Source organism: Pelodiscus sinensis, chromosome 27, assembly GCF_052426305.1.
Source record: "Pelodiscus sinensis isolate ZL-2025 chromosome 27, ASM5242630v1, whole genome shotgun sequence".
Taxonomy (NCBI): Eukaryota; Metazoa; Chordata; order Testudines; family Trionychidae; genus Pelodiscus; species Pelodiscus sinensis.
The window spans coordinates 9,058,492-9,082,953 of NC_143078.1; the positions used below are offsets into that span (position 1 = coordinate 9,058,492).

Sequence of the window (24,462 nt, forward strand, 5' to 3'; positions counted from 1 at the left end):
ACTTTGGATTGCTCTGGCCAAGGCAATTAGGCCAAACTCAGCCACCAGCAATGGCTGGAGCAATTATGACCATCCTATTAAAGTGACAGATCCCCTTCTATTTATAGGCTAGTGGAGGCGAATCAGCTTCCTGACCGTAAAGTGACTTTCCCATTTATCTGGCTCCAGCTGCTGTTGTCTGAACACTTTGGAGAGGGCTCTATGACCGTACTTTCTTTTCAGACTCAGGCCAGTCTGGATCATGCCACTGGGCAGCAAAGGGCTGGGGCCAAGGAGAGGAATTCCTAAATATCAGGGAGGTAGCTGTGTGCGTCAGTATCTGCGAAAACAACAGGGAGTCAGTCCTGTGGCACCTTAAAGATTGATTTGGGCATCAGCTTGTGTGCGTTTGACGAAGTGGATCTTTGCCCACAAAAGTTAATGCCTAAATAAATGTTTAAAGTGCTACATAGTCCTGTATTTTGTTTCAACTACACCAGACTAACACGGCTACATTTCTATCACTATTCTAAATAAATGTGTTAGTCTTTAGGGCAGGGCTACTCAACTTTGGAAGCCTTGGAGGCCACAGTGATACTCACAGCACATGCCGAGGGCCGCAACTTAAGTGTGGTTGCATATACATGCAAATATACGCAAATAACTTTTCACACTGACAGGCATGAATACAAAGATTGAGGCAAGACTACACAACACGCAGGCCCTGTTTAAGTCAGTTCTGCTGCTATTAATAAAGGGCAACATTTCCCCGATTTCTACCCATAGGACAGCACTTTTAATGGGCAATGACAGTCTAGGAATTTAACTACTAAAACACATATCAACAGAAAGCCATTATATTGACTTTTTTGTTTTGGCTCCCATCTGCGGGCTGCACGCTGAGCCCCGCGTAAACCCAAACCGCGCCGTGGGCTGTGTGTTGAGTAGCCCTGCTTTAGGGTGCCACAGGACTCCTTGTTGTAATGCCAAGACAGCACTTTCCTGTTTTGAATCTTCCGATGTGCTAAGCGTTAGTGTTCCTAAGACTACGCCGAGGTGAAAGCAAGCGGGTGTGCCACTCCGGCAAGAGCTGGCGGAGCTGCTGCAAAAGCCAGCAGGAGAGCTATTGAAAGAGCTGGCAGGGACCTGGGTTGCAATAGGACAGGACCTGCCAGAAATGTGAAGTTACTTTCACCACTGCCCCTTTCAGTAAAATTGTGCCTTCCCCCAGGCAAGGGCCCAGACTGAGCCTGGAAAAGTGCGCAGGTCCATTTAAAAGCAGGCCTGGGCTCCTTGGGGGATGCCCCGTGAGTCCAGAACAAGCCCCCGGAGAAGGGGAGTTAATGCCTAACTACTCGCCAGCACAGCCTTGCAAATCCGCCCCTAGCCACGGCTCCAGAGCGCGTCTCTAGAACCCGGCAGAGCTCTGCGGGCAGCGGCTGGCTGCGGATCCCCACTTTGGACCCCGCTGGGCTCTCGCCAGGAGCTGGGCTCGCCCTGAATTCCCCCGGCGGGACCAGCAGCCTCTAGGCGCCTGGGAACCAACCCCCCCAGCGAGTCCTGCCCGCCCCAACGCCCCGCTGCAGTGCGCAGGGCTGGAGCGAAGGGCCGGCGGGACGCGTGCCGGGGGCGGAGCAGGCGAGGCTCAGCCCGGCGGGGCGAGCGGGCGGGATGGCTGCGCCCTGGCGCTGGGGCCGGCTCCTGCCCGTGACATCACAATGCGGCCCGGCCCGGGCGCTGCGCTGCGCTCCGCAGGGCTGGGCGCGGAGGGGCGGCGGCGGGGCTGACTCATGGGCTCCCGCGGGCGGCGGCTCCTCCTCCCCGCCCGGCCCCTCTCCACCCCCTGCCCATGGGCCGCTGCCCCGGCGCGCCGCGGCTAGCGGGGGTGGAGTCGCCGGTGCCCGCTCCCCGCCTGCCGCTCGCTACCCCCTGGCCCGGGGGAGGCCGGGGCGCTGCCCGCACTGCACGTGGCGGGCCATGGAGGAGAGGGGCTCCGCCGCCGGGAGCGGGCTGCCCAGCCGCCGGGGCTACCCGGCCGTGCGCTGCCTGGGCATCGCCGTGGATGAGAACAACGTCCGGCCGGGCGCGCTGCAGCTGATCCGCGAGCTGAGACCGCAGTGGCAGACGGAGCGGGTCAAAACCAAGGTAGGCGGGGCTGGCCCGGCTCGACTGGCTCCTACCAGCCCGGAGCAGCCGGGCACAAGGCTGCTGGGGGCCTCCCGACTGGGCTTGGGCAGTGGAGCGAGCAAATCCCCTGTCGGGGACAGTGGCACTAAACTGAACATTTCTTACAGGTCCTGTCCTATTGCAACCGGGGTCCCTGCCAGCGCTTTCAATAGCTCCCTGCTGGCTTGTGCCACAGCTCTGGCCGGAGCAGCCCACCTGGGCGCACCCGCTTGCTGTCACCGCCACTGACGCCTAAATGCGCCCGGTCTTACCCCGCGAACATCTGCGGTACTAAGCGCATGTTTTCTCAGCCTCCCCCCATATACACCCCTGCGGTTCCCCAGTGGCCGCAAAGAGTTTGGATTCATGTTCACTTGCCTGTGGCATGGTGAATAGAGGTTCCCCAGAGGCAGTGGAGTGCGATGGTTAGAGCCAGGCGCTGGGACTGGTTCCTGGTTCTGCCACGAACTGGTTTTGCTGAACTGCGCCTGTTTCCCCAGCTGTATAGTGGAGAGGCTCAGGACGCCTTGCCAGCCTTCGCTAATCAATATTTGTAAAGCGTTTTCGAGATCCCTGCATGAAAACCTTCTGTGGATGTTCACAGGCGGTACGGTACTCGTGTCGTTTTGATGTAATATGGTATTCATACAAGTGTGTGTGGGCGGGCATATTTCAAGTGTGTCTGGAGCATCCTTGATAATATATTAATAGCCCCGAGTAACTTCAAGACAAGAAGCTGAGTCAAAATACTTGGGCAGGAGACTGTGGATGCTCAGGTGTGAGCTGTTCAAGGCAGGGACTGTCTGTCATTGTGGGTTTGTGCAGCTCAGAGCACCTGGTCTCAGCTGGGCCCTCTGCATGTTCCCTATAATACAAAGAATTAATACTAGTACGACTGTGGCCTGCCTAGTTGTAGCCGTGAATTGATGTTGGGTTGGACTGCTGCAGCGCTGACTTGTGTGCGTGTGGAGATCGGCCCGTGAGGCTGATTGACACCGCCTAGCTCCATGGTGTCCGTGCAAGGCTGTTAGGCAGGGGTCTCAAATTCGGTTTACCTTAGGGCTGGTGCCAGTCTTCATATCCTCCTACTGGGCCAGTCAGGACCCTGCTGCCGGCAGGGCTCTGGAGGGGGGTGATTTTGCATGCTCCCCCTCCCTCCCGTGCACTCCCCAGCCCTGTCTACCACCCTGTAGCACAACAGGGCTGGAGCTGCTTCTGGCTGCTGTGGTACTGGGGCCCCGGGAAAGGTGTGTGCAGGGCCATCCCATCCGTAGGACAGTTCAACGTGGCTGTACTGGGCCCCGCATTCTGAGGGACCCTGCAGGGGCCACCCCGACCATCCTATGGAGGGGATGGTCCCCCAGACTCAGGTTAGCATGTGGGGCCCTGGGTGGGCTGATGCCAGCGGCAGGATTCTGGCCCCCTCACCCTCTGCTTCGCTGCTATCTCCCAAGCCGGCTGGGGTCAAGGATTTCCCTACACCCCCCCTGAATTTCCCCAACACACCCCCAGTTTTGTGAACTATGGTGCCATAGAGCCCACCTTCACCCTCATGGTGTCACCCCTCCCGGCCCTGAAACCCCCCCCCCCGTAAATTCCAACACTCCCCCCAATTTCAGTTCCTGGCGAGGCTACTGGCTGGGGCGCTCCACTTCCCGCCACCATGGTGAAGCAGGGTGACTGGGCTGGCCTGGGAGATCGTGGCAGAACAGAGGCTGCTGCGTTGCTCCGCTTCCCTGGGGCTCCCACCGCCGCGGTGAGTGCAGGGGAAACTCAACCCCTGCGCCAGGCCCCCAGTAATCCCCAAGGCCACATCCCTTTGAGGAGGGGGCTTGAGGAAGGGTGTGATAGAGCAGGAAGAGGCGGGGCGGGGGCAGAGCAGGGGCCGGGCTGGGAGAAAGTACTGACACACACACACACACACACCCACACCCCCAAGGCCACAGGGACTCGCGTGCCAGCAGCCTGTGACACTGATCACAGTTTGAAACCTCTGCTAATAGGGATTGTGCAACGCTGCAGATGTAATAAGCAAAGTCCTCTCGAGTGGCCAGGCTCTGCTCTGTGTAGGACCCAGGAGAGCTGGGCAAAGGTGGTTGGAAACTACCCCCACCTTCAGTGCTGTTGCCAGCTGAAGACCGCTCAGGCCCCCTTCCCCCTGTGCAAGTACAAGGAGCCTGGAGATTGCTCTAGGTCTGTGTTTCTGAACCTTTTTTTTAATAAAGTACCCCTTTTTTTAAAAAAAAAATTATAAATACCCCCAGTACCTACAGTTTTCAGAGAGAATTTTTTTTTCTACCATTGCAACACATTTCTTTAAACAACTTAATTGTAGCCGGGCGGGTGCTAACATTTTTGGGTGTAAAAAGTACAAAAATAGTAAAGCGCTGTAAAACTTTAAACAAAAATTCACTTTTCTCCAAATTTCAGTGGTGTTGACGTACCCCCCCGACTTCTCTTGAGTACCCCTAAGGGTACTCGCTCGTACCACAGGTTGAGAAACACTGCTCTAGGTTATGTCCAACTGCAGTGTATAAAACTATGGTACGCCCACATCTTGAATACTGTGTACAGATGTGGTCTCCTCACCTCAAAAAAGATATTTTGGCCTTGGAAAGGATTCAGAAAAGGGCAACTAAAATGATTAGGGGTTTGGAACGGGTCCCATATGAGGAGAGGTTAAAACGACTGGGACTTTTCAGTTTAGAAAAGAGGAGACTGAAGGGGGATATGATAGAGGTCTATAAAATCATGAGTGGTGTGGAGAGGGTCGATAAAGAAAAGTTATTAGTTCCCTAAATAGAAGAACTAGAGGACACCAAATGAAATTAATGGGTAGCAGGTTTAAAACTAATAAAAGAAAGTTCTTCGCACAGCATGTAGTCAACCTGTGGAACTCCTTGCCAGAGGAGGCTGTGAAGGCTAGGACTATAATAGAGTTTAAAGAGAAGCTAGATAATTTCATGGAGGTTAGGTCCATAAAAGGCTATTAGCCAGGGGATAAAATGGTGTCCTTGGCCTCTGTTTGTCAGAGGCTGGAGAGAGATGGCAGAAGACAAATCACTTGATTGTGTCTTTGGTCCACCCTCTCTGGGGCACCTGGTGCTGGCCACTGTCGGCAGACAGGATACTGGGCTAGAAAGACCTTTGGTCTGACCCAGTACGGCCGTTCTTATGTTCTTATGCAGTGGACTCTAAGGATCTGGCCCAGTAATCAGGGTATCCTCTTGTTCTGCCACTAAGGAAGCATCTGCCTGCCAGGGACTGGAATCAATCTCTGGAGGTCCCTTCCGATCCTGTGATTCTATGCTGGAGAGCTGCCGGTGGTTGTAAGCAAGCTGGATAGCATAGTGTCAGAGGGGTGCCTGCTTATCTGAGATGGAGAGCCAGGGCAAATACAGCCAGAGCTGTAACCTCCAGCCTACTGCGGGTTGGAGATCCGTGGGCTGCCTTCCAGCGTCTTTCAGACTGTGGAAAAGAAATGTCCTTGCTTAACTGCGGCTACCCTCCGATGGGAAGAAACAGGAGATGAGCAATTGGGGATGAAGAGTCGCGGTGAGAATGTCTGAGGACAGGGTGCTGTGTGCGAGCAGGCAATTCCGTGCGCGTGGGTGAAGTTGATGGAGGAGGAGTTAGAACTGATGGGGTGCCGTCAGACACGGGCAGGTGGCTGTAGAATGCATGGTTGGGTAAGGGAAGCGGCAGGTGGTGGATGCGAATAGCGAGGTTAGTGGTCGGGTGGGAAGAAATCAGCTGTGGGCTCTGCTGTGTAAAGCTTAAATACCTGCTGAGAGGAGGACAGCGAGAGGCTGAGGGTGAGGACTTCAGGTCACCATGAGTCTCCGGCCTTTGCTGCTCTCCAGCATGCGAAGCTCAAACCCGTTTCCTGTTCGCTTACGGGGGAGAGGCTTCTCGCCAGCTATAGCGAAGCTACAGCCGCTTCAGATGGGGCAGCGGTGGACAGAAGGGGCAGATTGGGCTGTTCAACACAAGGCTGTGTGCCCTTGATGCTGCTCCCTCTGCAACAGGAGGTAGGAGGAGCAATTCTTGCCAAGCGCCCGGCATCCCTCCATTGTGTTGGGACATCGCGCTGGGCACTACCCACCTGGGCAAAGCAGCTGCCATCAGGCAGCACCTGATGCTGCTGCACCCGACGAGCCCCAGGGATGCTGCACCCTCAGGTCAGGCCCCAGGCAACACCGGATCTGCCTTGTGAAAGCCACAAGGACCCAGTCCGGCCTTTCCGTGGAACTCGGCAGAATGTCTTGGCAGGGGCCCTGCATTTGCGTGAGGCCGGAGCTAGCAGCTCCTGCTTCTTTCCACAAGCCTCCGCTTCCCCCAACTTTTAAAAAACAGAAGAAGAGAAAAGTGTCCCTCCCCCCCCCCAGAAACGGCCTCCATCACGACTTTACGCGGGGCTCAGAATTCCGCCGCTCATTGACTACGTGAGCTCCATTGACCACAGCGCAGCGTTATCCCGGCTTCACCCCAGCGTGAGAGAGAAGGCTGGTGCCGTCCCCAGACCACCTGGACTTGCCTCCCCTCAAGCCCCATCTAGGTGCCTTTCCTCTGCTTCCCAGGAGCGAGCATGTCGGGGCGCAAGGAGGACGCACACTGCGGACAGAGGAGTCATGGAGCTGGAGAGACTGAGGGAGGGGGGGACAAGATGCCGTGTACTTGGGCACCTGGCCAAGTGGAGGAAACAGAACAAACCCCTCATTCCAGCTGCGAGGAGCTGTCAGAGTAGTGACAGAGGCCGCCGCGGCAGAGACGTCGCCGGTCAGTGATCTCAGTGCTGCTCGGCCCCCTGGGGTCGGCTGGTTTGTTTCCATTGCTCCTCCCTGTAAATTGTGTGCCTGAATTGCTGGGCTAATTCAGGGATTCCACCCAGGGAGCAGCTCCGAACCCGCAGGCGCCTGCGCCGCCGCCCGCCACCAGCTGGAAGTGGAACGGTTCTTCCAGCTCATGAAGCTTCCGAGTTGACAGCCGGGGGAGGCAGCCCACCCCACCCGGCTGTGCCCTGTTCCTCCACCAGGACCTCCAGCTAGTTGGGAACTTGTCACAGGCCCAGCTGTAGCTTCGAGGCCCTCCGGAGTGCCCCCTCGAACTGGGATGGAGACCTGTGTTGCCAGTGTAACCCAGTCTCATGTGGTGCCCAGTTATGACCTGGGCCTTGTACGTGCAAGCCAGGCCCATGGCCGGGATGCTGCTGAGGCCTGCCAAACTCATGTCGTCTATGGCTGATGCATCTCCTGAAGTATCTTATGAAGTGGCTACCGGTCCTGGGGCACTTTTTAATTAATATTGCTCCACACTGTGCATGTAACAGCCTCAACCTGTGTGCCCCCAAGTCACAACCTCCATCCTCAGCCAAAGGCTGGTGACCTGGCCAGGGGCTATTCCCTAATCAGCAGATAGACTGGCAACGGTGGCAGAGAGAGGAAGGATGGCCTAGTGGTTAGGCTGTTTGCCTGGGACTGAATTCTTGGCTTCATCACAGACCCCCTATGTGAGTTTGGTCAATTCCGTTAACTCTCTAGGTCTTGGTTGCCCATCTGGACAATGGGTATAATTGCCCTGCCTTGCTGAAATGCTGTGTGATTAAGCTAGTGCATATCGTCAGATCTCCAAGCACTTTCACAGACGGGAGACCTGGGCAGTGTCTAATCCAAGCAGGTCAGTGGTTGAGCTAGGAAATGAACACACTGTCCACTAGACCACACTGCCTCCCTAGGTTCAGTACACTGGTGTGAGCCACTCACATATTACAGCCATGGCAGACAGATAAGTACCATGGACAGACTCATGTGGTTAGTTAGTGCCTCTTCCCTCCTCCCCCCTTTCCCACTGGATTTTCCCCTGGGCACACACTTGTTAATGGCCTCTAAGGCTCTCTGGGCCATCCCCTAACCATCTCCTTCTGTCCCTCCCTCCCTCTCCAGCTCTTCACTGACGGCATCACCAACAAGCTCATGGCCTGCTACATGGAGGAGGGGATGGCGGACGCCGTCCTGGTGAGAGTCTACGGCCGGAAGACGGAGCTGTTTGTGGACCGGGACAATGAGCTGAAGAATTTCCAGGTGCTGCATGCCCATGGCTGTGCCCCCAAGCTCTACTGCACCTTCCAGAATGGCCTCTGCTATGAGTTCATGCAGGGGATGGCGCTGGGACCTGAGCACGTGCGGGAGCCGCAGATCTTCAGGTGTGGGGGGTGGGGAGTTTGGGCCACGTTTCCTTCTTCCGTGGTCCTGGCTGGGGAGGGACAAAGGCATTGGGGCCGATTAAGCCTGATTCTGCTGCTGGTCTTGGGGTGCTGCATGGGGGAGTTTGGAAAAAGCCAAGCCAGAGCAGAGATAATGCCCCTTTTTGGCCTCTGAGTAGGAACGTAGCTGTGAGCCGGTGGGAGGCGGAGTAAGGCGTTTCTTCTTCCAGCTACCAGAGGCAGCTGCTGTGTGGGGTGTGCACTGCCTTTCTCTTGCAGGCTGGCCTTTCATCTGGCTGATGGGAAGTGCCCACAGCCAGAGGCCGTTGCCCCGAAATCTCCAGGACAGAGGCATGTACCTAGATAGAGCCAGGACAGAGGCATGCATTAGCAGACCAGATTCCCTGCTGCAGGGTTGCCAGCTCTCCTGGTTTCTCCCAACTGTGTGTCTATTCATGAAATAGCCTGCTGGAATCACGAGATCAAGTCAGAATCTCTGTTTTCCTTTCAGAGAAGGAACTTGCCACCCTCCTGGTTGTTGCAAAGAGCCAGAAAACGTGATGCCAAGTGCAACCCGAGAGCTCAGAAACCAGAGAACAAATCAAAGGAACCAAAAAACTGCTTAGCTTAAAAACCCTCCTTTAAAAAAAAAAAAAAATATGTAGCATGATTTTTGACTCCTTGAGGTAGCCAGGGCTGACCTTGGCATTGTACCAGAGACTTACATTGGCAGCGAATTTGGCCCAATGAGTTTGTGGATTTTGGAGACAGTCTCTTGGAGCAGGTGGAAGTCACACAGCTAAAATGGAGAGTGAATTTAGATGCTTTCAGCCTGACGTTTTAACAGCCGGCGCTGATTTTTTGGGTGCCCATCCTGATGTCCCTTGTGTCTGGTTTAAGAGGGTATTGAGAGTTACCCATTCACAAAGTTCTCACAGAAGGATCTCTGGGAGTATCCACCCTAATAGCGCCGCACTTGTGATTTCTTCTAGGTTGATCGCCTGGGAAATGGCTAAAATACACACAATTCACGCCAACGGGAGCCTACCCAAGCCCAACCTGTGGCACAAGCTACACAAGTACCTTGCCATCATGAAAACGGAGCTCTCCACGAAAGCATCCAACCCCAGGTAAAGGGAGAGCAAGGAGCCAAGCAAGACTCCTTTTCTGAATCCACACAATTCTAGCTAGCTGCAGAGCGCTTGTTTCTAGTTCTGCGTAGGGGCTCAAGTCATGTAGACAGGAAGTTTGTGGGAAGAGTCAGTGACGTAACCAGAGCTGGGAAAAAACAGAGTGAAGGAATCAGGCAAAGCCCTTGTTGGATGCAGGCAGGGTTTTGTCTCACACCTGAAATTCGCAACAGGTTTGCCAAAAGATTCAATGAGATCAGTAAACTTTCAGCTTCGCTCCAGGGCATCAGGCTAGTCCAGGGTTTGGGCAAAGCGAGGGCAAGTTTTGGGTTGAAACCAAGCAACTCTGACCCCAAACAAGACAACGTTTTGAGGGTGCTCATTGAGTTTTGGGGGCTTGTTTGAATTCCAGAACTGCAGGGAGGGCAAACCACAGGGGCTATAAATGCAAGGAAAGAAAGATTCATCTGAACGGAGCTGCTGAGTTTGGCAGACATACCGGGGGAGGGCCCTGGGTCGGGACCAGCTGCAGTCCAGTTGAGTCTGACAGCATTACAGCAAGCTTAGACATTTCCTGCGTAAAGGGGCACAGCATGGTACGCTGCTTCCAAGTCCCAGGCACTAACACCACTGGGAAACGTGGCCTCGTAACTATGGTCTGTCCACTCTACAAACTGACCTATGGCTCAGCCAATTTTTTATCTGGACCCACCCACAAATAGACCTTCCGGTGTCTATTTGGACAAGACCACACAGGAGAGTGAACCCCGTTGAAATGAAAGCTCTTCTCTCTCCCTGAGATCAAACTGCCAGCCTTTGCCCTGAGTTTGCCTTGGAGAGATGATTGCTGTGTCATACAAAAGACTTTGGCACGATCCAGGTGGAGACCACTTAGATTGTAAGCTGTCTGGGGCAGGGGCCGTCTTTTCCTACTGAGTCTGTACCACGGCTAGCATGGTGGAGTTCTGGGGCGTGGCTCCTAGTTGCTGCATCAATACTGATACTATTAGTCATGATAGTTACCGGAAAACTCACCCTGGCTTTTAAGATTGGAGCTCCGCTTACACTGGGCTGATATTACACAGAGTTTAGTGTAATATGGTTTAAACCAGGGGCCATTGTAGATCAATTACAATGGCTCTAAAACCATTGTAGACTGAACAGACTATAGATGGTTTTTCAATGATCCAGACAATCCATGTTCAAAACCAGTCCAGTGCAGACAAGGCCTTGTGGGAGATGTAGTCCGTTCCAGGTGGGAGTATCTCAACCTGCGTCAGGACCCACCTCCTTGGACGCCCTTGGTCTCGATAAGCAGAGAAGGTGAACGGACTAGATGGCACACCGAGTGCATTAGACGGTCAGTTGGGCGTAATGATTAACTAGCCTTTTTTTTTGGTGTCGCCGGGTTGCTTGAGGTTACTAGTTGAACATACGCCCCTGTGGGCTCTTGAAAAGTCCCATTGTCCTTGTGGTTTTGGGCCTGCCATGGTAGCTCGGGGCGGATCGTCATTTTGATCCACAGGGACCCTTCCAAGGCACATTGCAACGTGAGTCGTCTTTGGATTTGATTGGCGTGATTGTTGCTGTCTTGTGTCCTAGATGTGAGAGGTGTTTGAGTCTTGGTCTAGTTCCTATTGGGCGTGGGTTCCGGATCACCAAAACCTCCGGCGTAGTTGATCTCGACTGTGAGCAATCTCCGCCTCGGGGACTCAACAGGTCCGTCCTATGGAGCGTCCATCCATACCATTGTGGGGGCACGTTGATAGGATAATACGAGGAAGCGTTTGGTGCTCGATTTGTCCCTGCTCTGAGGCTAAGGAGAGAAACCCATATCTAGGGTTGTCGAGCCATGCACCACTGCTGAACATCAGAACTCAGGCACACACGACTCCTAGCCTTGTGTTGAGTCCATATTGATCCTCCAGTGAACAACAAGGTTTTTGCTAGGTGCAGTGTGACTCTCCGAGATTGTGTTACATTAGGAGACCTACCCCCTTTCTTTCTCTCTTTCTCTCTCTCTCTCTCTCTCTCTCTCCAGTTATTGGATGCCATTGAACTTTGCAGCATTTTTTTAAAAATAAATATTTGAAAAGTAGCTTCTGATGTGTGGAAATGACCTCACAGCCTCTTTCTCCCCCTCCCCAGACTCCGTCAGGAAGTGCCCAGCCTGGAGGTGCTAGAACAAGAGCTTGCCTGGCTGAAGGAATATCTCTCCCAGCTGGGCTCCCCCATCGTGCTCTGCCATAACGACCTGCTGTGCAAAAACATCATCTACAACGAGACCCAAGGTACGTTGGCAAGCGTGTCCCTTCCCTAGCCAGTGGCAACCCAGGGGTACCAGGGTGCCCACTGGCCTCTTGAAGAGCCGGACACATCAGCTCTAACCGCTCCCCCGCTTTGCCTTCCGCAGACCATGTGAAGTTCATAGACTATGAATACGCTGGTTACAACTACCAGGCTTTCGACATTGGGAACCACTTTAACGAATTTGCAGGTGAGTCAGGCTCCCCTCTGTTCTCTGTCTCGCCTGGGAGCTGCCCCCCCCCCCCACGTGGTGGAACGGTTGGGTATGGCCCCCCGATGAGGGCATGTTTAATGACACGGCAGGAAACGTTTCTGCCTCTCCTCCCGGTGGTTAGCCCCGAGTGCCAGTTGTTTGGATGCATGTCGGTAGCCATTTCAGTTTGTGCTGTGGAGCCTTCGGCACTTGCAACCTAACCAGGTCAGCGCTGGCAGGGGAAACCTCTAAGAGGATTTGGAGGCCGTGTGGTGGGAGATTGAGCCTTTTGTACTTCTGCCTTCAAGCGACTCCTCAGCCAAGAGCCCTGTTCGGGGGGGATTATGCTGAAGGTTCTGGCGCTCACAACTGAGATCCTGGCTGCTTGTGGACATTTGAATTGCCATGGCAACGTCCGCATGCTTGGGTCATTCTGTTCCACCTCCCCGACATCCCAGTAGGGTTCTCTCCCAGCCCGAAACTTCTGAGCCGCGTTCCTGCGGGATGTTGAGTAGCTGCCATGTTCCTCTCCAGAGGTGGCGACAGTAAGTTACCCCTTGCCCTTTGAAGACAGAAAAGGGGTTGTAGATGTACAAATCATTTTCACCTGGCAGAATTAAGCAGGATTATTTGCAGCCTGAAACTTTTAAGTCCCCTTCTGCGTTTCACTGCTGAGAGCAGCAAATGGTAAGAGATCAGATCCAAGCTCATGCATGACCAGGTGCTGATGGGCCAGACTAGATGGAGGGCAGTGGTTCCCAAACTTTTCGGCATCACGCCCTCTTTTTGATTTTTGAAAAACCCTCACACCCCGCCCCCCCAACAGCAAAACTTGTTGAGCAAAAAAAAGGGGGGGGGGAACTGAACAGGGGCAGCAAAACTTGATTGGGGGGGGCAGGGTTGCCTCGGGGCCCACCTCCCCCGGAATTTCTTCACACCCCCGCCCCAGTTTGGGAACCCATGATCTAGGGAGGAGAGGAGTTTGGTGCATATCATGGTACCCTTTTGTTTCTTTATTCGAGGGGTCTTTCTTCGAGATCATGCCTAATTATGGAAAGCCCCCTGAAGAATTTCTAGGAGTAAAATTCTCATGGAGTACAGAAAAGATTAGGAATCAGCCCAGATATCTCAGAGAGGGAAATCACTTGAGATTGCAACTTCAGTGAAAGAAATCCCACTGCCAAAAGAGGGAGGGACAGGACACAGCTGCTAAACAAGTAGATTTGATCAGTGTACTTACACCATCCCTAGCTCTGGGGCAAAAACTTGTCTTGCCCTGGAATGGCCTACTCTGGCACATTTTGTTGGCAAAAACTGCCTTTTATTGTCAAAACAGCGAGAGCGTTTGCAATGCAACTTTTGTCAGGAAAAACACCCAGTTTTGGCCACACAAATTTTCCATCCCTGCGATAGACTTTTGTCTTTTCCCCTCCCTTTATTGTGGACGAAGAGCCAGTGTGGACTCTGCTGTTTTGTTGAGAGAACTGGCTTCTGCCAGTATCCCACAATGCTTGCCCTGATGGCTCTGCTCAGTGTTTTGTGATCTTTGCAGGCCTGCACCTCTCCCCTTTTCAAGCTCTAGGAAGTATCTGACAGCTGAGTGAGCGGCTACATTTGGGGAACAAAGCAAATCATTGGAGTACTCCTGTGTTGCCCTGCTAGGAACACAGCGGCCGGCCAGCAGGCAGCTACTGCAGGGGGAGGACTGGAGAGACGGCTGTGCTGCTTTGACATTAGCTCAAAGAGCTTACAGAGAGAACCCCAAGAAGTGCAGGGATCAGCTCCGCCTTCCCACCACACTGCACTGTGGGATGCTTCCCCACAATGCTTTGATCTATTTGTCAACAGCAGAACGAGCAGCACAGCCCTGAAATGTCGACAATGGGAGGCAGAAAAACCGGTTTGCCCAGTTTTTTACTTTTGGCGACTTTGACAGCACTTTTGTCATCAACCCTTCCCAGTGTAGACACAGCCTTAGTATTTGTCTCCCAGGGGCTGATCCGATGCCAGCTGAAAGTTTCCCACTGACTTCCTGTCCCTCTTTGTCAGCACTTTGCCCTAGAGGAGTTCTCTCCCCGCTCCCACCCTCCTAATTTCTGGCTTCTGTTTGCAGGGGTGAACGAGGTGGATTACAACCTCTACCCCAGCCGAGACATGCAGCTGCAGTGGCTGAGGTACTACCTGCAAGCCTACAAACCGCTGAGCCGGGACAACCAGGGAGGGGGAGTCGTCTCTGACAAGGAGCTGGAGACCCTCTACGTGCAAGTGAACCAGTTTGCTTTAGTGAGTGGGCGCCTGGCGGGGCGGGGAGAGCAGGCAACAGGGGCAGGGGTTCTGAACACATATCGTGCACAGGAGAAGAAAGCAGTTTCCTGTACGCAGGAGCGGGCTCTTCTCTGAGAGGCAGGACCAAGGGTCGATCAGCCCAGAAGGACGGTCTGGGATTCATACAGAGGTGGCCGGGGAGAGGAAGTAGGAACTGGTCCGGTTGCTCAAAGATATTGAAGTTCTTCCCTGGGTCTATGTGGCCCCTCTGTGTTGCATGTCGCTGCAGCCCCAGTCGTGAACACGCTCTGTCCAGGCAGGCCTGGTGCACCATCATTTGTGCAAAGAATGTAGGAGCTGCCGTACCTGATGAGAGCAATGGCCCGTGGCCAGCACCAGCTTCTTCAGAGAAAGTAAGCAACCCGAGAATTCAAGCGCCCTCGTGGAAGGAAGGGAACTGTGGAAGCAGAGGGGGAACGGATATGACGGATCAGGTCTCGCTAAAAAGCTCCGCCTAGTGGGCACATGGTGATATTTTTTTTCCCCGAGGATCCAGGCCCCGTGGTGTGTACAGAGCAATTCGAGACCTGGTCAGTGGGAGTCAGCAAAGTCCGCCCACCAACACCAAGTTCCTCCTACAATAAGGCCGATCGTCTCTAGGAGTCCGATGGCCAGGAGCTCTGAGCGCCACTTGACGCCTCCGGAATCCCAGAGCTACTGCCCCAGCTGACTCTGAGCCATGCAGCCAGTGGGCAAGCGCACTGGATGGAGCAGCCGGAGGCCCTTCCCTGATCGCTTCCCCCCCTCCCTTCCCAGTGATCACGGTTCTCTACTGTCTTCCACCTTGAGTAGCCATTTACACCTAGTAGGTGCCTGTTGTTCAGGCCTTGCCAGCCTCAAGCACTCCAGAAATCACAAGATTGACTGACACACTTGGGTCACGTTCTCAAGTTTATCCCTGCAACCGAGGCTAGAAAGTTTTCACACGTGCATGCACACTTGCACCTATGCTATATTACGTGCAAGCTGAGACTCCCATGCAGGCACTTGATGGGGTTTTCAGAAACACCAGGGTTGTTAAAACCACAGGCGATAGTGGTGTTGCCTTATGGTTTGCACATACGAGAAAGAGAAGGGGCCCCAGCAGCCCTGATCTGGCTCTGGTTGAATTGCTGCTCTTCTCCTGCCACTGAGGTGGGGCAGCGGAGGACATCAGACCAGGCAGTGAGTGGTTTGCCTTCCCACGGCCCACGCGTAGCAGAGCTTACATGGGGAAAATGGCTCCCTGCGTCACTCTGGGCCAGATTTCTGCAAGGGTCGAGCTCCCAATTAGACACCAAAATAAGTGGCCAGGTTTTGAAGCGAGATCAGCGCATTGGTTGCACGTCGAGTGCTGGGCTCTTCTGAAATGCCCAGCCAGAAGGGTCACAGTGGGGGAGCACTTGAAAAAAATCTGTGTCTGAGCTTTCCTGGAAATATGATCCTTAATGAGCAAAGGCTTAAACACATCAGGCTGGGTGGTCTCAGGTTGCCTGGCTGATGGACAGTGGCTGTTAGCCATTCTCCTGTGCATCTCCCGCCAGATAATCCTCTCCAGCAAGAATCTAAGGGAACTGGCTGCCGACCGAGCACGCAGAATATGCGGTGCGTAGAGCACCCGGAAAAAGGAAGGGCCAGCATCTCAGATGGCACAAGCGGGTGAAGCCGGTGGAGCTGCCCTGATTTACACCCGCTGAGAACTCTGGTTTCGGCGGCCCAGAGCTTCCGCCCTCCAAGACTGGGGGAGAGAGAAGGAAGCAAGGAAGAAGTTCTGCATCCGGTAGCCCACCTCCCAGAGAGGTGGGAAGCCACAGAGGAGAGGAGGCTGCAGCTTCCCCAAGACCAGAAGCCAAAATAAAGAGCAATGCACTTGGATTGTATGGCGGTGGGGTGATAACGGCAGGTGCGCAAAGACTCCAGTGACCTGTTGACTCAGGACAAGGCTTGCTGACACGAGAGACTGACGTTGCCAAGGTCACTTACATAAAACCTCCGGTGTTGGAGCTGTTACCGCAGCCTTTGAACTGAGCAGCTGGAGGGGAATTGCCCTGCCTGGGAGCCAGGCTGTAAACAACATCCGATCCCTCCCTGGGATAAGAGAGGCCCAGGCCTTGCTGAGCGAGTCACCTGTATTTCAACTCCCGAAACATTTCGAGAAGAATTGGGGGGGCGTCTTTGCGGAACATGCTTCCGGCAGGGGATCGTCCTGTAGGTGCTGGGACCCAGGTGTCAGCCAGGGATGGAGTGGACCAAAGGCCGTCCCATTCAAGGAGACCGGGGGCTTAACACCCCCCTCAATGCAAGGGATAACGTTTAGCATGCTTAGACTGTCAGATCTGTGGGGCGGGGGCAGCCCTGTGGTTCTGTTTGTACCGCACCTAGCATGGTGGTCTATCCAAAGATACTATAGTCACACAGATAATTAATTAATAAGACAGGAGCTGACTGCTCGTTAGCCTCCAGTGCATTGCAAAGCTCGTGGGCCAGACCTTCCCCCCGATTTCCCCCCCCCCCCCCAAGCTGACTGCGAATCAGCAGAGATTCACTGGAGCTCACTGACTTATACCCGCTAAGGCTCTGGCCCCGAGTGTGTTGAGAGAGGAGTGTGATGGGAGAGGCTTCATCATCCCGCCGCGGAGGGGTGGGGGGGCTCTAGTCAGGTTCCTGACTCCTCTGTCTGTTGCAGGCCTCTCATTTACTTTGGGCCTTCTGGAGCCTGATCCAGGACCGATATTCCACCATCGAATTCAACTTCTTCAGGTGAGCTGGCCCCCGCAGCACGGGAGGGGGGTGGGCAGTGCTTCCCTTTGCCACCGCACGGGCAGGCTGCCACACTGCGTCTGGGCCCAGGCGGGGGTGGAGGATTCCTGTCGCTGCAGCCCGCGGGGAGGCGTAGCGCAAAGGGGCGTGAAACGCCGCACCCTGGGGTGGCTTGGCAGCAGCAGGGATCCACCGTGCTGGGACCTGTGAACCTGCCACTCCTGCGTGAGTTAAGACACACCTCTCTGAGCCCGTGCTGCAGCAGGCTCTTCAGACACAGAGCCCAGCCGCCGTCCGAGGGGGCAGCTTGTTCCGACCCCCCAGTGTGTCCATGTTCTGTTGCAGCACAGCAGAATGCAGCGAGGGATGGTGCTTGGTCCCGCTGTGAGCGCAGGGGACTGGACTCGATGACCTCTCAAGGTCTCTTCCAGTTCTAGGCGATAGGTATATCTCCATATTATAGTCCTGCCAGACAGGACTGCCCATTGATGTGTTTGCCTGCTGCAGAGTTGGACCATTCCTAGAGTAACAGACCATCCCCCTCAAATTCCTTCTAGCTCCTTCCCCTCCTGGTCTAGTTTTAAACAGCTCAAGCAATCAGGAGTCCACCATTCCCCCGGGGGAGACGATTGCGCACCCTAAATCGCCCCTGTCCATCACGGCAGCAGGCATGGGTAAGCAAGGCCTTCAGCCTCAAAAGGAGGCGAGGGGAGGTCCCCGTAACACCGACAGAGAGGAGGCAGAAAGGCGCTCCCGCTCTCTTGAGTGAGATCTGTGTCTGTCTCTCCCCGCAGGTATGCCAGGCTGAGATTTAAACAGTACTTCAAGGCCAAGTCAGTGGTGACAGCGCTGGAGATGCCAAAATGACATCTTGAAGGTTGCTTCTGTTCCACTAGATTCCCAGCTGTTTTCTCCCGCACAGACTGGCTGCGGCCGTGTCCTCAAACCTCAGTCAGCCACCAGCTAGCGGAGGGGGCAGATCGTCTGAAGGGAGAGGGGGGAAAAGGGAAGAAAGACTTTCCAGGAAGCCAAAGATTAAATGAAGCCCCTGGAGCACAGTTATCCCATTTCTGGATTTAGCCCCATCGTCGGTTTTGCTGATGGGGCGGCAGTGCCTTCGGGGGATGACGCCAGGACTTGGCTGCTGTCGAGACTCTTGGTTCAGTGGCATTCAGGAAGGCCAGGAGCTCAGCTGGACTCAGGACTGCCTTGCCGCTTAGTATCGTCTGTGCGATGGGAGCTGGCTTGGACCTCCTTTGTTCCTTGGGCCGGGTGTCCCGGCAGGTATGTGCTTTACCGAAGCAAACTGTGTTGCTGCTTGGTGTCGCGTCCTCCACAGGGCACGGGGAATTCGGTCAATCCTGTCTCAAGTGGGGATGGGGCAGATGCTGCCCCCCTTGCCCCCAGGCTCCCCTTCTTCGCTATATTGCCAGATCGTCAACGATCTAGACCCCTTGCCCTTTATTTCTGAACGCACACTTGGGGGTTACACAAGGTAGCCTGCACAGGGGCTGGAGAACCTATTACTAGTCCCTGCCGTGGGCTAACCAAAGGCACATGGGGGAAGAAGGGGCCCTTCCTTTAGTCCCAAGCCTTAATGATGAGGGTGACAGCAGCTGGCAGTGACCCCTGCACCCCCACTCCTCAGCATTGTGGTTGCCTATGTAAGGAGGCCAGTGGTTGCTCAAAGAGGAGATGAAGACCCCCTGGCCCTGGAGAATGGTTCTGCGTGCCAAAGGAAGGAAATTTCTCTTCCCACATAGCACTCCTCACCTAGTGCCTTGTCCCACAGCTGGTCATGGGACATATAGCAGGGTGTCCTGGAGATGTGGCGGAGGATGCACATACCTCTTCTCCCCTCCCCTCCCCATCCCCCTCTACCCCGACGCTCTGCTGCTCGGGCAGTGAGGACCACGCGTCATGAAGCACAGCTGGCTCCGAGTTGTTAAGTTGAGACGTGAGCTACCCCTGAGCGCAGGCAGAAAGGGGGAGCATGTTGGGAACTGGAGTAGCTTTGCCTCGGGAGAACTAGATCCCTGAATGTTTAGATCTGGCTTGGAATTTCCTGTTAGCCCTACCCGCCTACCCAGGATGCTGTGGGGCAGGAGGGGCAACTCTGTGCAGCTGCTTCCACTGGCCACACGAATACTTAATTCTGGGTGGGGTTCGCACCAGCGTTTTCTTTGGCCTCAACTCCATGGGGCCGTACTCGCTGGTCTCCTGACGGTATTTCTACCAGCCAGGGGCTGCTGCAGCCCACGGGACCACTGTGTGCGCTTCATTCCGGCCTGACGTGGCTCCCAGAGATGTGTAGCGAGCCGGTAGCGGATGCAGGCAGAAATGGTAGAAGCCCCGTGCTCTCCTTGTGGCCTAGGAGTAACTCCATGCCTGAGTCGCTAGTGCTTCCCATCTCCTTCACGCTGGCCTGGCTGCAGGAAGGGGCCCCCACCCGCGCGTACGGGGGAGAACACAACGGCAGGGGTTACGGGTGGGGTGACGACCACAGCAATGGCCGGGAAGTTCCTGGCTGTGCGGTGGGGCCACACTCCAGGTCGGGGCAGCTCTGCACCACCCCGGTTACACTCACAGCGGGAGCTGGGCATCGCACCCCCCGCTCCAAAGGTAGCCAGAGTGTCCCCCTCCCCTACCATGCAACTTGGCGCCTTGTGAGCAGCTGGCAGCATGGGCCTTTTGTTCTGGCAGAGGGTTAAACGGGCCGGGTCAGCTCCTGCTGCAAATCGGAGCCACTATGGGTGCTATAGCGTGGGGGGTGCACTACAAAATGAGCACGTTTCTCCCCATTCCATGCCAAACCAGCGTCCGCCCCGCTGCTTACAGGCTGGCTTGGCACAGTCTTGCCCTGCTCCCTTCATCCGCCCACCTGGCTGGCCGCGATGCCCAGCAGCTCACGTTGTCAGGGTGGCTGCAGTTTTCTGGCGTCGAGCTCTGCCTTCTTTCTCCGTCCTGCACTTCACCTACAGGATGGTGGGTGTCGCCGTGGTTACGGGTGGTGCCCTCTGCCCGAGGGAACAGGTGCTCCCCTGACGTGGCAAGAGCCTGTTAGCCCAGCGTGTCGGGTGTTGTCTCAAAGGGGGAGCAAATAAAAAGCTGCTGCTGTCTGGATCTGCGTGGCATGCGGCTCTTTAATAACCAACATGGGACAGGGGAGCAGGGCAGCAGAGGGCCTCCTGTGTGCCAGCAGTGAGACCGGGGGCGGGGCAGGGTTGACAGGAGGTAGGTGTTGCAGGACTGAGCGCCAGGCACGCACGCCCCCTCTGGAATTAGCCCGGAGTTGGACGCTCTGCTCCCCATGCGGCGTAGCGGGAGAGCTAAAAAAACAATTCTAGCATCCACCTAAGTCAGCAGAATGGGGCTGTGAGGCTCAGGGCTCGCTGCGTTGGCTTAGGCCAGCCAGCATGCAGTGCAGGGAGCTCCCCAAAAGAAGGCAGGAGCAAAATGCAGAGGGAAGGGGGGCTTAGGGCCACAACTGCAATGCTGTTTGGGTGCCTGGTTCCTGCTCTGGGTGCTCAGTGCTTGGCTGACAGGGCAGGGAGAGGTGTCTGCTGCTGCTCAGCTGTGAATAGGCAGCAGGTTTAAAACAAATAAAAGGACATTTTTCTTCACCTAGAGCACAGCCAACCTGTGGAACTCCTTGCCAGAGGATGTTGTGAAGACCAGAACTTTAACAGGGTTCAAAAAACAACTAGATAATTTCATATAGGTTAGGTCCATCAATAGCTATTGGCCAGGGTGGGTAGGTGGCCAGGGTGGTTTGTCAGAGACTGGAAATGGATGACAGCAGAGGGATCATGTGATGATTACGTGTTGTGTTCACTCTCTCTGGGGCACCTGGCATTGGCCCGTCAGAGACAGGATATTGGGCCAGATGGATCTTTGGTCTGACCCCAATATGGTCGTTCTTATGAACCTGCCTTCTGGGGTGAGATACCCCATGCAGACCAGGGGCCTTTTCTTTTGGAAAACAGCTCCTCCCAGCTGTTGTAGCCAACAGCCCAGTTCTGAGGGGATGCAGGAGAGCTGTTCTGGAGCCCTGTGTTGCTTGGCATCACAGAGACTTGGACCCCGGGTCTCCCACAGCCCACCTGGGTTCTCAGGGGGCTGTGCTCAGTCAGGCACGCCAAGGAGAGGGGAGGATAGTCGCCTCAGAGACCTGGATGGGGGAGTAGGAACTCAATCCCAGGTCTTTCCTACCTGGGTTTAATGGCCTAAGGACTAAGCTACTAGGAAAGTCGGAGGGGGAAAGCTGCTCACGTTCTCTTGATATTTAATTAACTATCAGGCTAGAGGAAGGCGAAAACACAGAGGCTATGTCTACACTGGCGGGTTAGTGTGCAAGAATGGCCGTTCTTTCGCAGAGCGTCCACACTGCCCACCTACTCTTGCGCAAGAAGATTTGCAGTAAAGCGTGGTAAGAGAGGGCTGCTTGTGCAAGAGCTATGCTCTTTTCTATCAGGTGTAAGCCCTCTTGCGCAAGAGGTCAGTGTGGACGTGTGGCAGGCGGTTCTTGCACAAGAAAGCCCTATGGCTAAAGTGGCCAGCAGAGCTTTCTTGCACTAGAGAGTGTCCACACTGCCATGGAGATGCTGAGTGGCTCAAATGTGGGTTGTTGCTTCCAATGGGGCATGCTATGCCCAAAATAGAGCAGACTTTTATAGCTGTAGTAATGGCCAGCGGGTCTGTCATGCTTGATGCTCTACTAACCCACCCCCTCCAACCTTCCTGGGAGGGACAAGCCCCCCCCCCACTGTGTCCTACAGATTAGAAGTGGAATGAGACTCTCCTATGTCCCATGTATAGAATTAATTACTAGGCTAGGGAGTTTTTCTCTCGCTCTCTGCCCTTGAAGCTGTTCCACTTAGTAACCATACTGTGAAAATTCTAATATAAATGATAAAATTGTAACCAGTTTTTCCTTCCTTTAACATCTGCATTTCCACATCACAAGCTGTGACTGGGACACATCTGGCCCACTTAATGAGCCTCATTAACACGGGTCTTCCAACTGACAGGTATTTCTGCTGTTATACAGATCTATGTCTTGTTTTCTTTTATTTCCAGTCCAGTTCATCTGATGAAGTGGGGTTTGCCCAGGAAAGCTCACGATTCTATAGACGTTTGTTAGTCTCTAAGGTGCCAGGGTTGGCGATGTGTGCTGTCATGCAATGCTTTGAAAACAACTAGCCCTCTACAGCCAGGGTGTCCCACCAGGTCTGAAGCAGTAGCCACTATAGGGGCTATAAAGTGAACTAGTCACATTATTCAAGCCAACTAGCCACACTCAACCGGCCAAATAGCAACATGGGGCACGGGGCTTCCTTTTGCATACTCCCCCATAATGGCTAAGCTCCTTGTATCTTATGTATAAAGCCAAAGGGATGAATTTCGGGACCATCCAACTTTTGCTGTATTGTCTCCAGCTTTTGTTTTCCCCCACCCGAGGGTGCAATAGAACATGCTGTTGCAAAAAAAGCAAAGGTGATTCTGGGCTGCATTAACGAGTGTGTTGTGAGCAAGACACGAGAAGTCATTCTTCTGCTCTACTCTGCTCTAGTTAGGCCTCAGTTGGAGTACTGTGTCCAGTTCTGGGCACCGCATTTCAAGAAAGATGTAGAGAAATTGGAGAGGGTCCAGAGAAGAGCCACAAAAATGATTAAAGGTCTAGAGAACATGACCTATGGGGGAAGGCTGAAAGAATTGGGTTTGTTAAGTTTAGAAAAGATTGAGGGTGGGGAGGGGGGTGGGACATGATAGCTGTTTTCAGGTATCTAAAAGGGTGTCATAAGGAGGAGAGAGAAAACTTGCACATGCAGGATTTGAATCAGGAAACACCCAACCTCTCCCACCCAACCACTAAAGAGTGATCCTACTTTTCCAGGTGCCCCAGCTCTAAATAGTTAAGCAAAGTGGAACAGCATCAACAGGAAAGCTAGCGAGCAGCCTCTTCAAAAGGCAGTGCTAACTACTGTGGGATTTGAACTCATATCACTCACATTTCAAACCAGTAATGTAACCACTGGGCTACCAGCTGTTTGTGCTGCCTGAGTGGTACTTAACTGAAGGAGAATAGCTTCAACAGGATGGGTTTTTTTTCCAGGTTGCTCCTTCAAAAGGCATCACCACCCACTCTGCAGGAGGGACTCAAACTCACACTGCCTGCATCCCCAGTGAGCAGCTTAGCATCTGAGCTATAGGCAGGCTGACACAGCCTGTTTGGCTCAGCTGATAGCTAAGGCAATTGGAACCACGTCCATGGACAAGCCAACCCCCTCTCCGGAGTCAGAGAGCAACTCCCTACAGCAGCGGCTATGCCCCTTTACACATAAGGGGGATTTGAATCTGCCTTACAAACAAACACCCCAGCCACTGGGCTAGAAGGGGCACCCCATGCCGCCTCTGTGCTCTCCCTCACCACACACAGTGAAGGCGTGACAGTGGTGCATGGGACAGCTTCCATAGGCGTGGCCCCAGCTGTGGGTTCCTCTCTGGCTCAGCTGTGCATATGTGGGGGCTCCCTCTTGGAGACTGTTTGCCCCCTTTTCTGGGGCTCACGCGGGGCTGTGGCTAGTGCATGTACCAGGAAGGCTATTCTCCCTTGCCCACGCCCTGCATGCCTCTCCTTCCCTCTCCCCAGCCGCCATCAGAGGCTCTGCCTACCTTGCCTACTCTCTCCCACCCGTTCGAGATGCCTCCAGTCTCCCTCTCCTAGCAGGGGCTGTGTGTGCCTCCCCATTAACTCCCCCCCCCAGCCAGGGGCTGTGTGTGGCCCTATACCCCAATTTTCTACATCCTCTCCCTCCTTACGAACGGATCTGTCGCCTCCCCCTTTCTTCAGTTATGCCACAATAATTGGCTTCTTCGACTATGCCACAGCTCAGCAGTCTGAAAGGAGTCCAGTCTCTCCATGAAAGAAAGGCTTCTTCCCCCGCTGCCACCCCTCCTTTTCCTTGGCTTTCATGTGTCAGACCCACTTTGTGTAACAAACACACAAGCAGGAACAAGTGAAACTCAGTAAACAGCTGCTGTTCCCTTCACAGGCACTAGAGGGCAGGGGGCCATAGCGTTTGGGTTGCATTCATTTCCAAAGTGCGTGGCATGCCCAGATTTGTAGGGGTGGGAGCCCGGGAGGGGCTAATTTCACTTACTAACAAACAACCTCTTTTTGAACAGCAAAAACTTGCCGTGAGCCAACAGTAGCCTATAAGCCAAGAGCAGGCTTGCGGGGCACCAGCCAAGGAGGGGTCATAGTGCAAAACCTCAGGTACCTCATATCAGGCATCTCCTGCAAGAGAGCACCCGACAGGGCCGTTGCAGCCAGATGCCAGGCAGTGGAAAGAAGCCAACCCACCTGGCGGTTGGATTCATTAGCACAAGGGCAGTCTGGGGAAACCACTGCCATGCAC

General features: G+C 54.4%; 1 protein-coding gene across 4 annotated transcripts; it reads left to right on the forward strand.

The window, feature by feature from the left end:
- The first annotated feature begins 1,586 nt into the window (after positions 1 to 1,586).
- Positions 1,587 to 20,164, forward strand: ETNK2 (ethanolamine kinase 2). Of its 4 annotated transcripts, XM_075910109.2 has the most exons (9): positions 1,987 to 2,124; positions 2,274 to 2,433; positions 8,088 to 8,347; positions 9,340 to 9,477; positions 11,626 to 11,768; positions 11,891 to 11,974; positions 14,091 to 14,260; positions 16,968 to 17,041; positions 17,836 to 20,164. In XM_075910109.2, the coding sequence occupies exons 3-9, from the start codon at positions 8,118 to 8,120 to the stop codon at positions 17,906 to 17,908; spliced, it is 912 nt and encodes a 303-aa protein (XP_075766224.2). In that variant the 5' UTR covers positions 1,987 to 2,124; positions 2,274 to 2,433; positions 8,088 to 8,117; the 3' UTR covers positions 17,909 to 20,164. The 4 variants fall into 4 exon arrangements, with proteins under 4 accessions (XP_075766223.2, XP_075766224.2, XP_006133146.4 ...); XM_075910108.2 differs by lacking the exon at positions 2,274 to 2,433 and having other exon boundaries at positions 1,587 to 2,124; XM_006133084.5 differs by lacking the exons at positions 1,987 to 2,124; positions 2,274 to 2,433 and adding an exon at positions 6,803 to 6,924.
- The last annotated feature ends 4,298 nt before the right edge of the window (positions 20,165 to 24,462 follow it).

Bases quoted from the DNA above. Each gene is read 5' to 3' on its own strand.
- ETNK2 (XM_075910108.2), top strand. From the start codon at position 1,651: ATGGCTGCGCCCTGGCGCTGGGGCCGGCTCCTGCCCGTGACATCACAA. The intron at 9,478-11,625 runs GTAAAGGGAGAG...CCCCCTCCCCAG, and splicing joins ACGAAAGCATCCAACCCCAG to ACTCCGTCAGGAAGTGCCCA. The intron at 14,261-16,967 runs GTGAGTGGGCGC...TGTCTGTTGCAG, and splicing joins AAGTGAACCAGTTTGCTTTA to GCCTCTCATTTACTTTGGGC.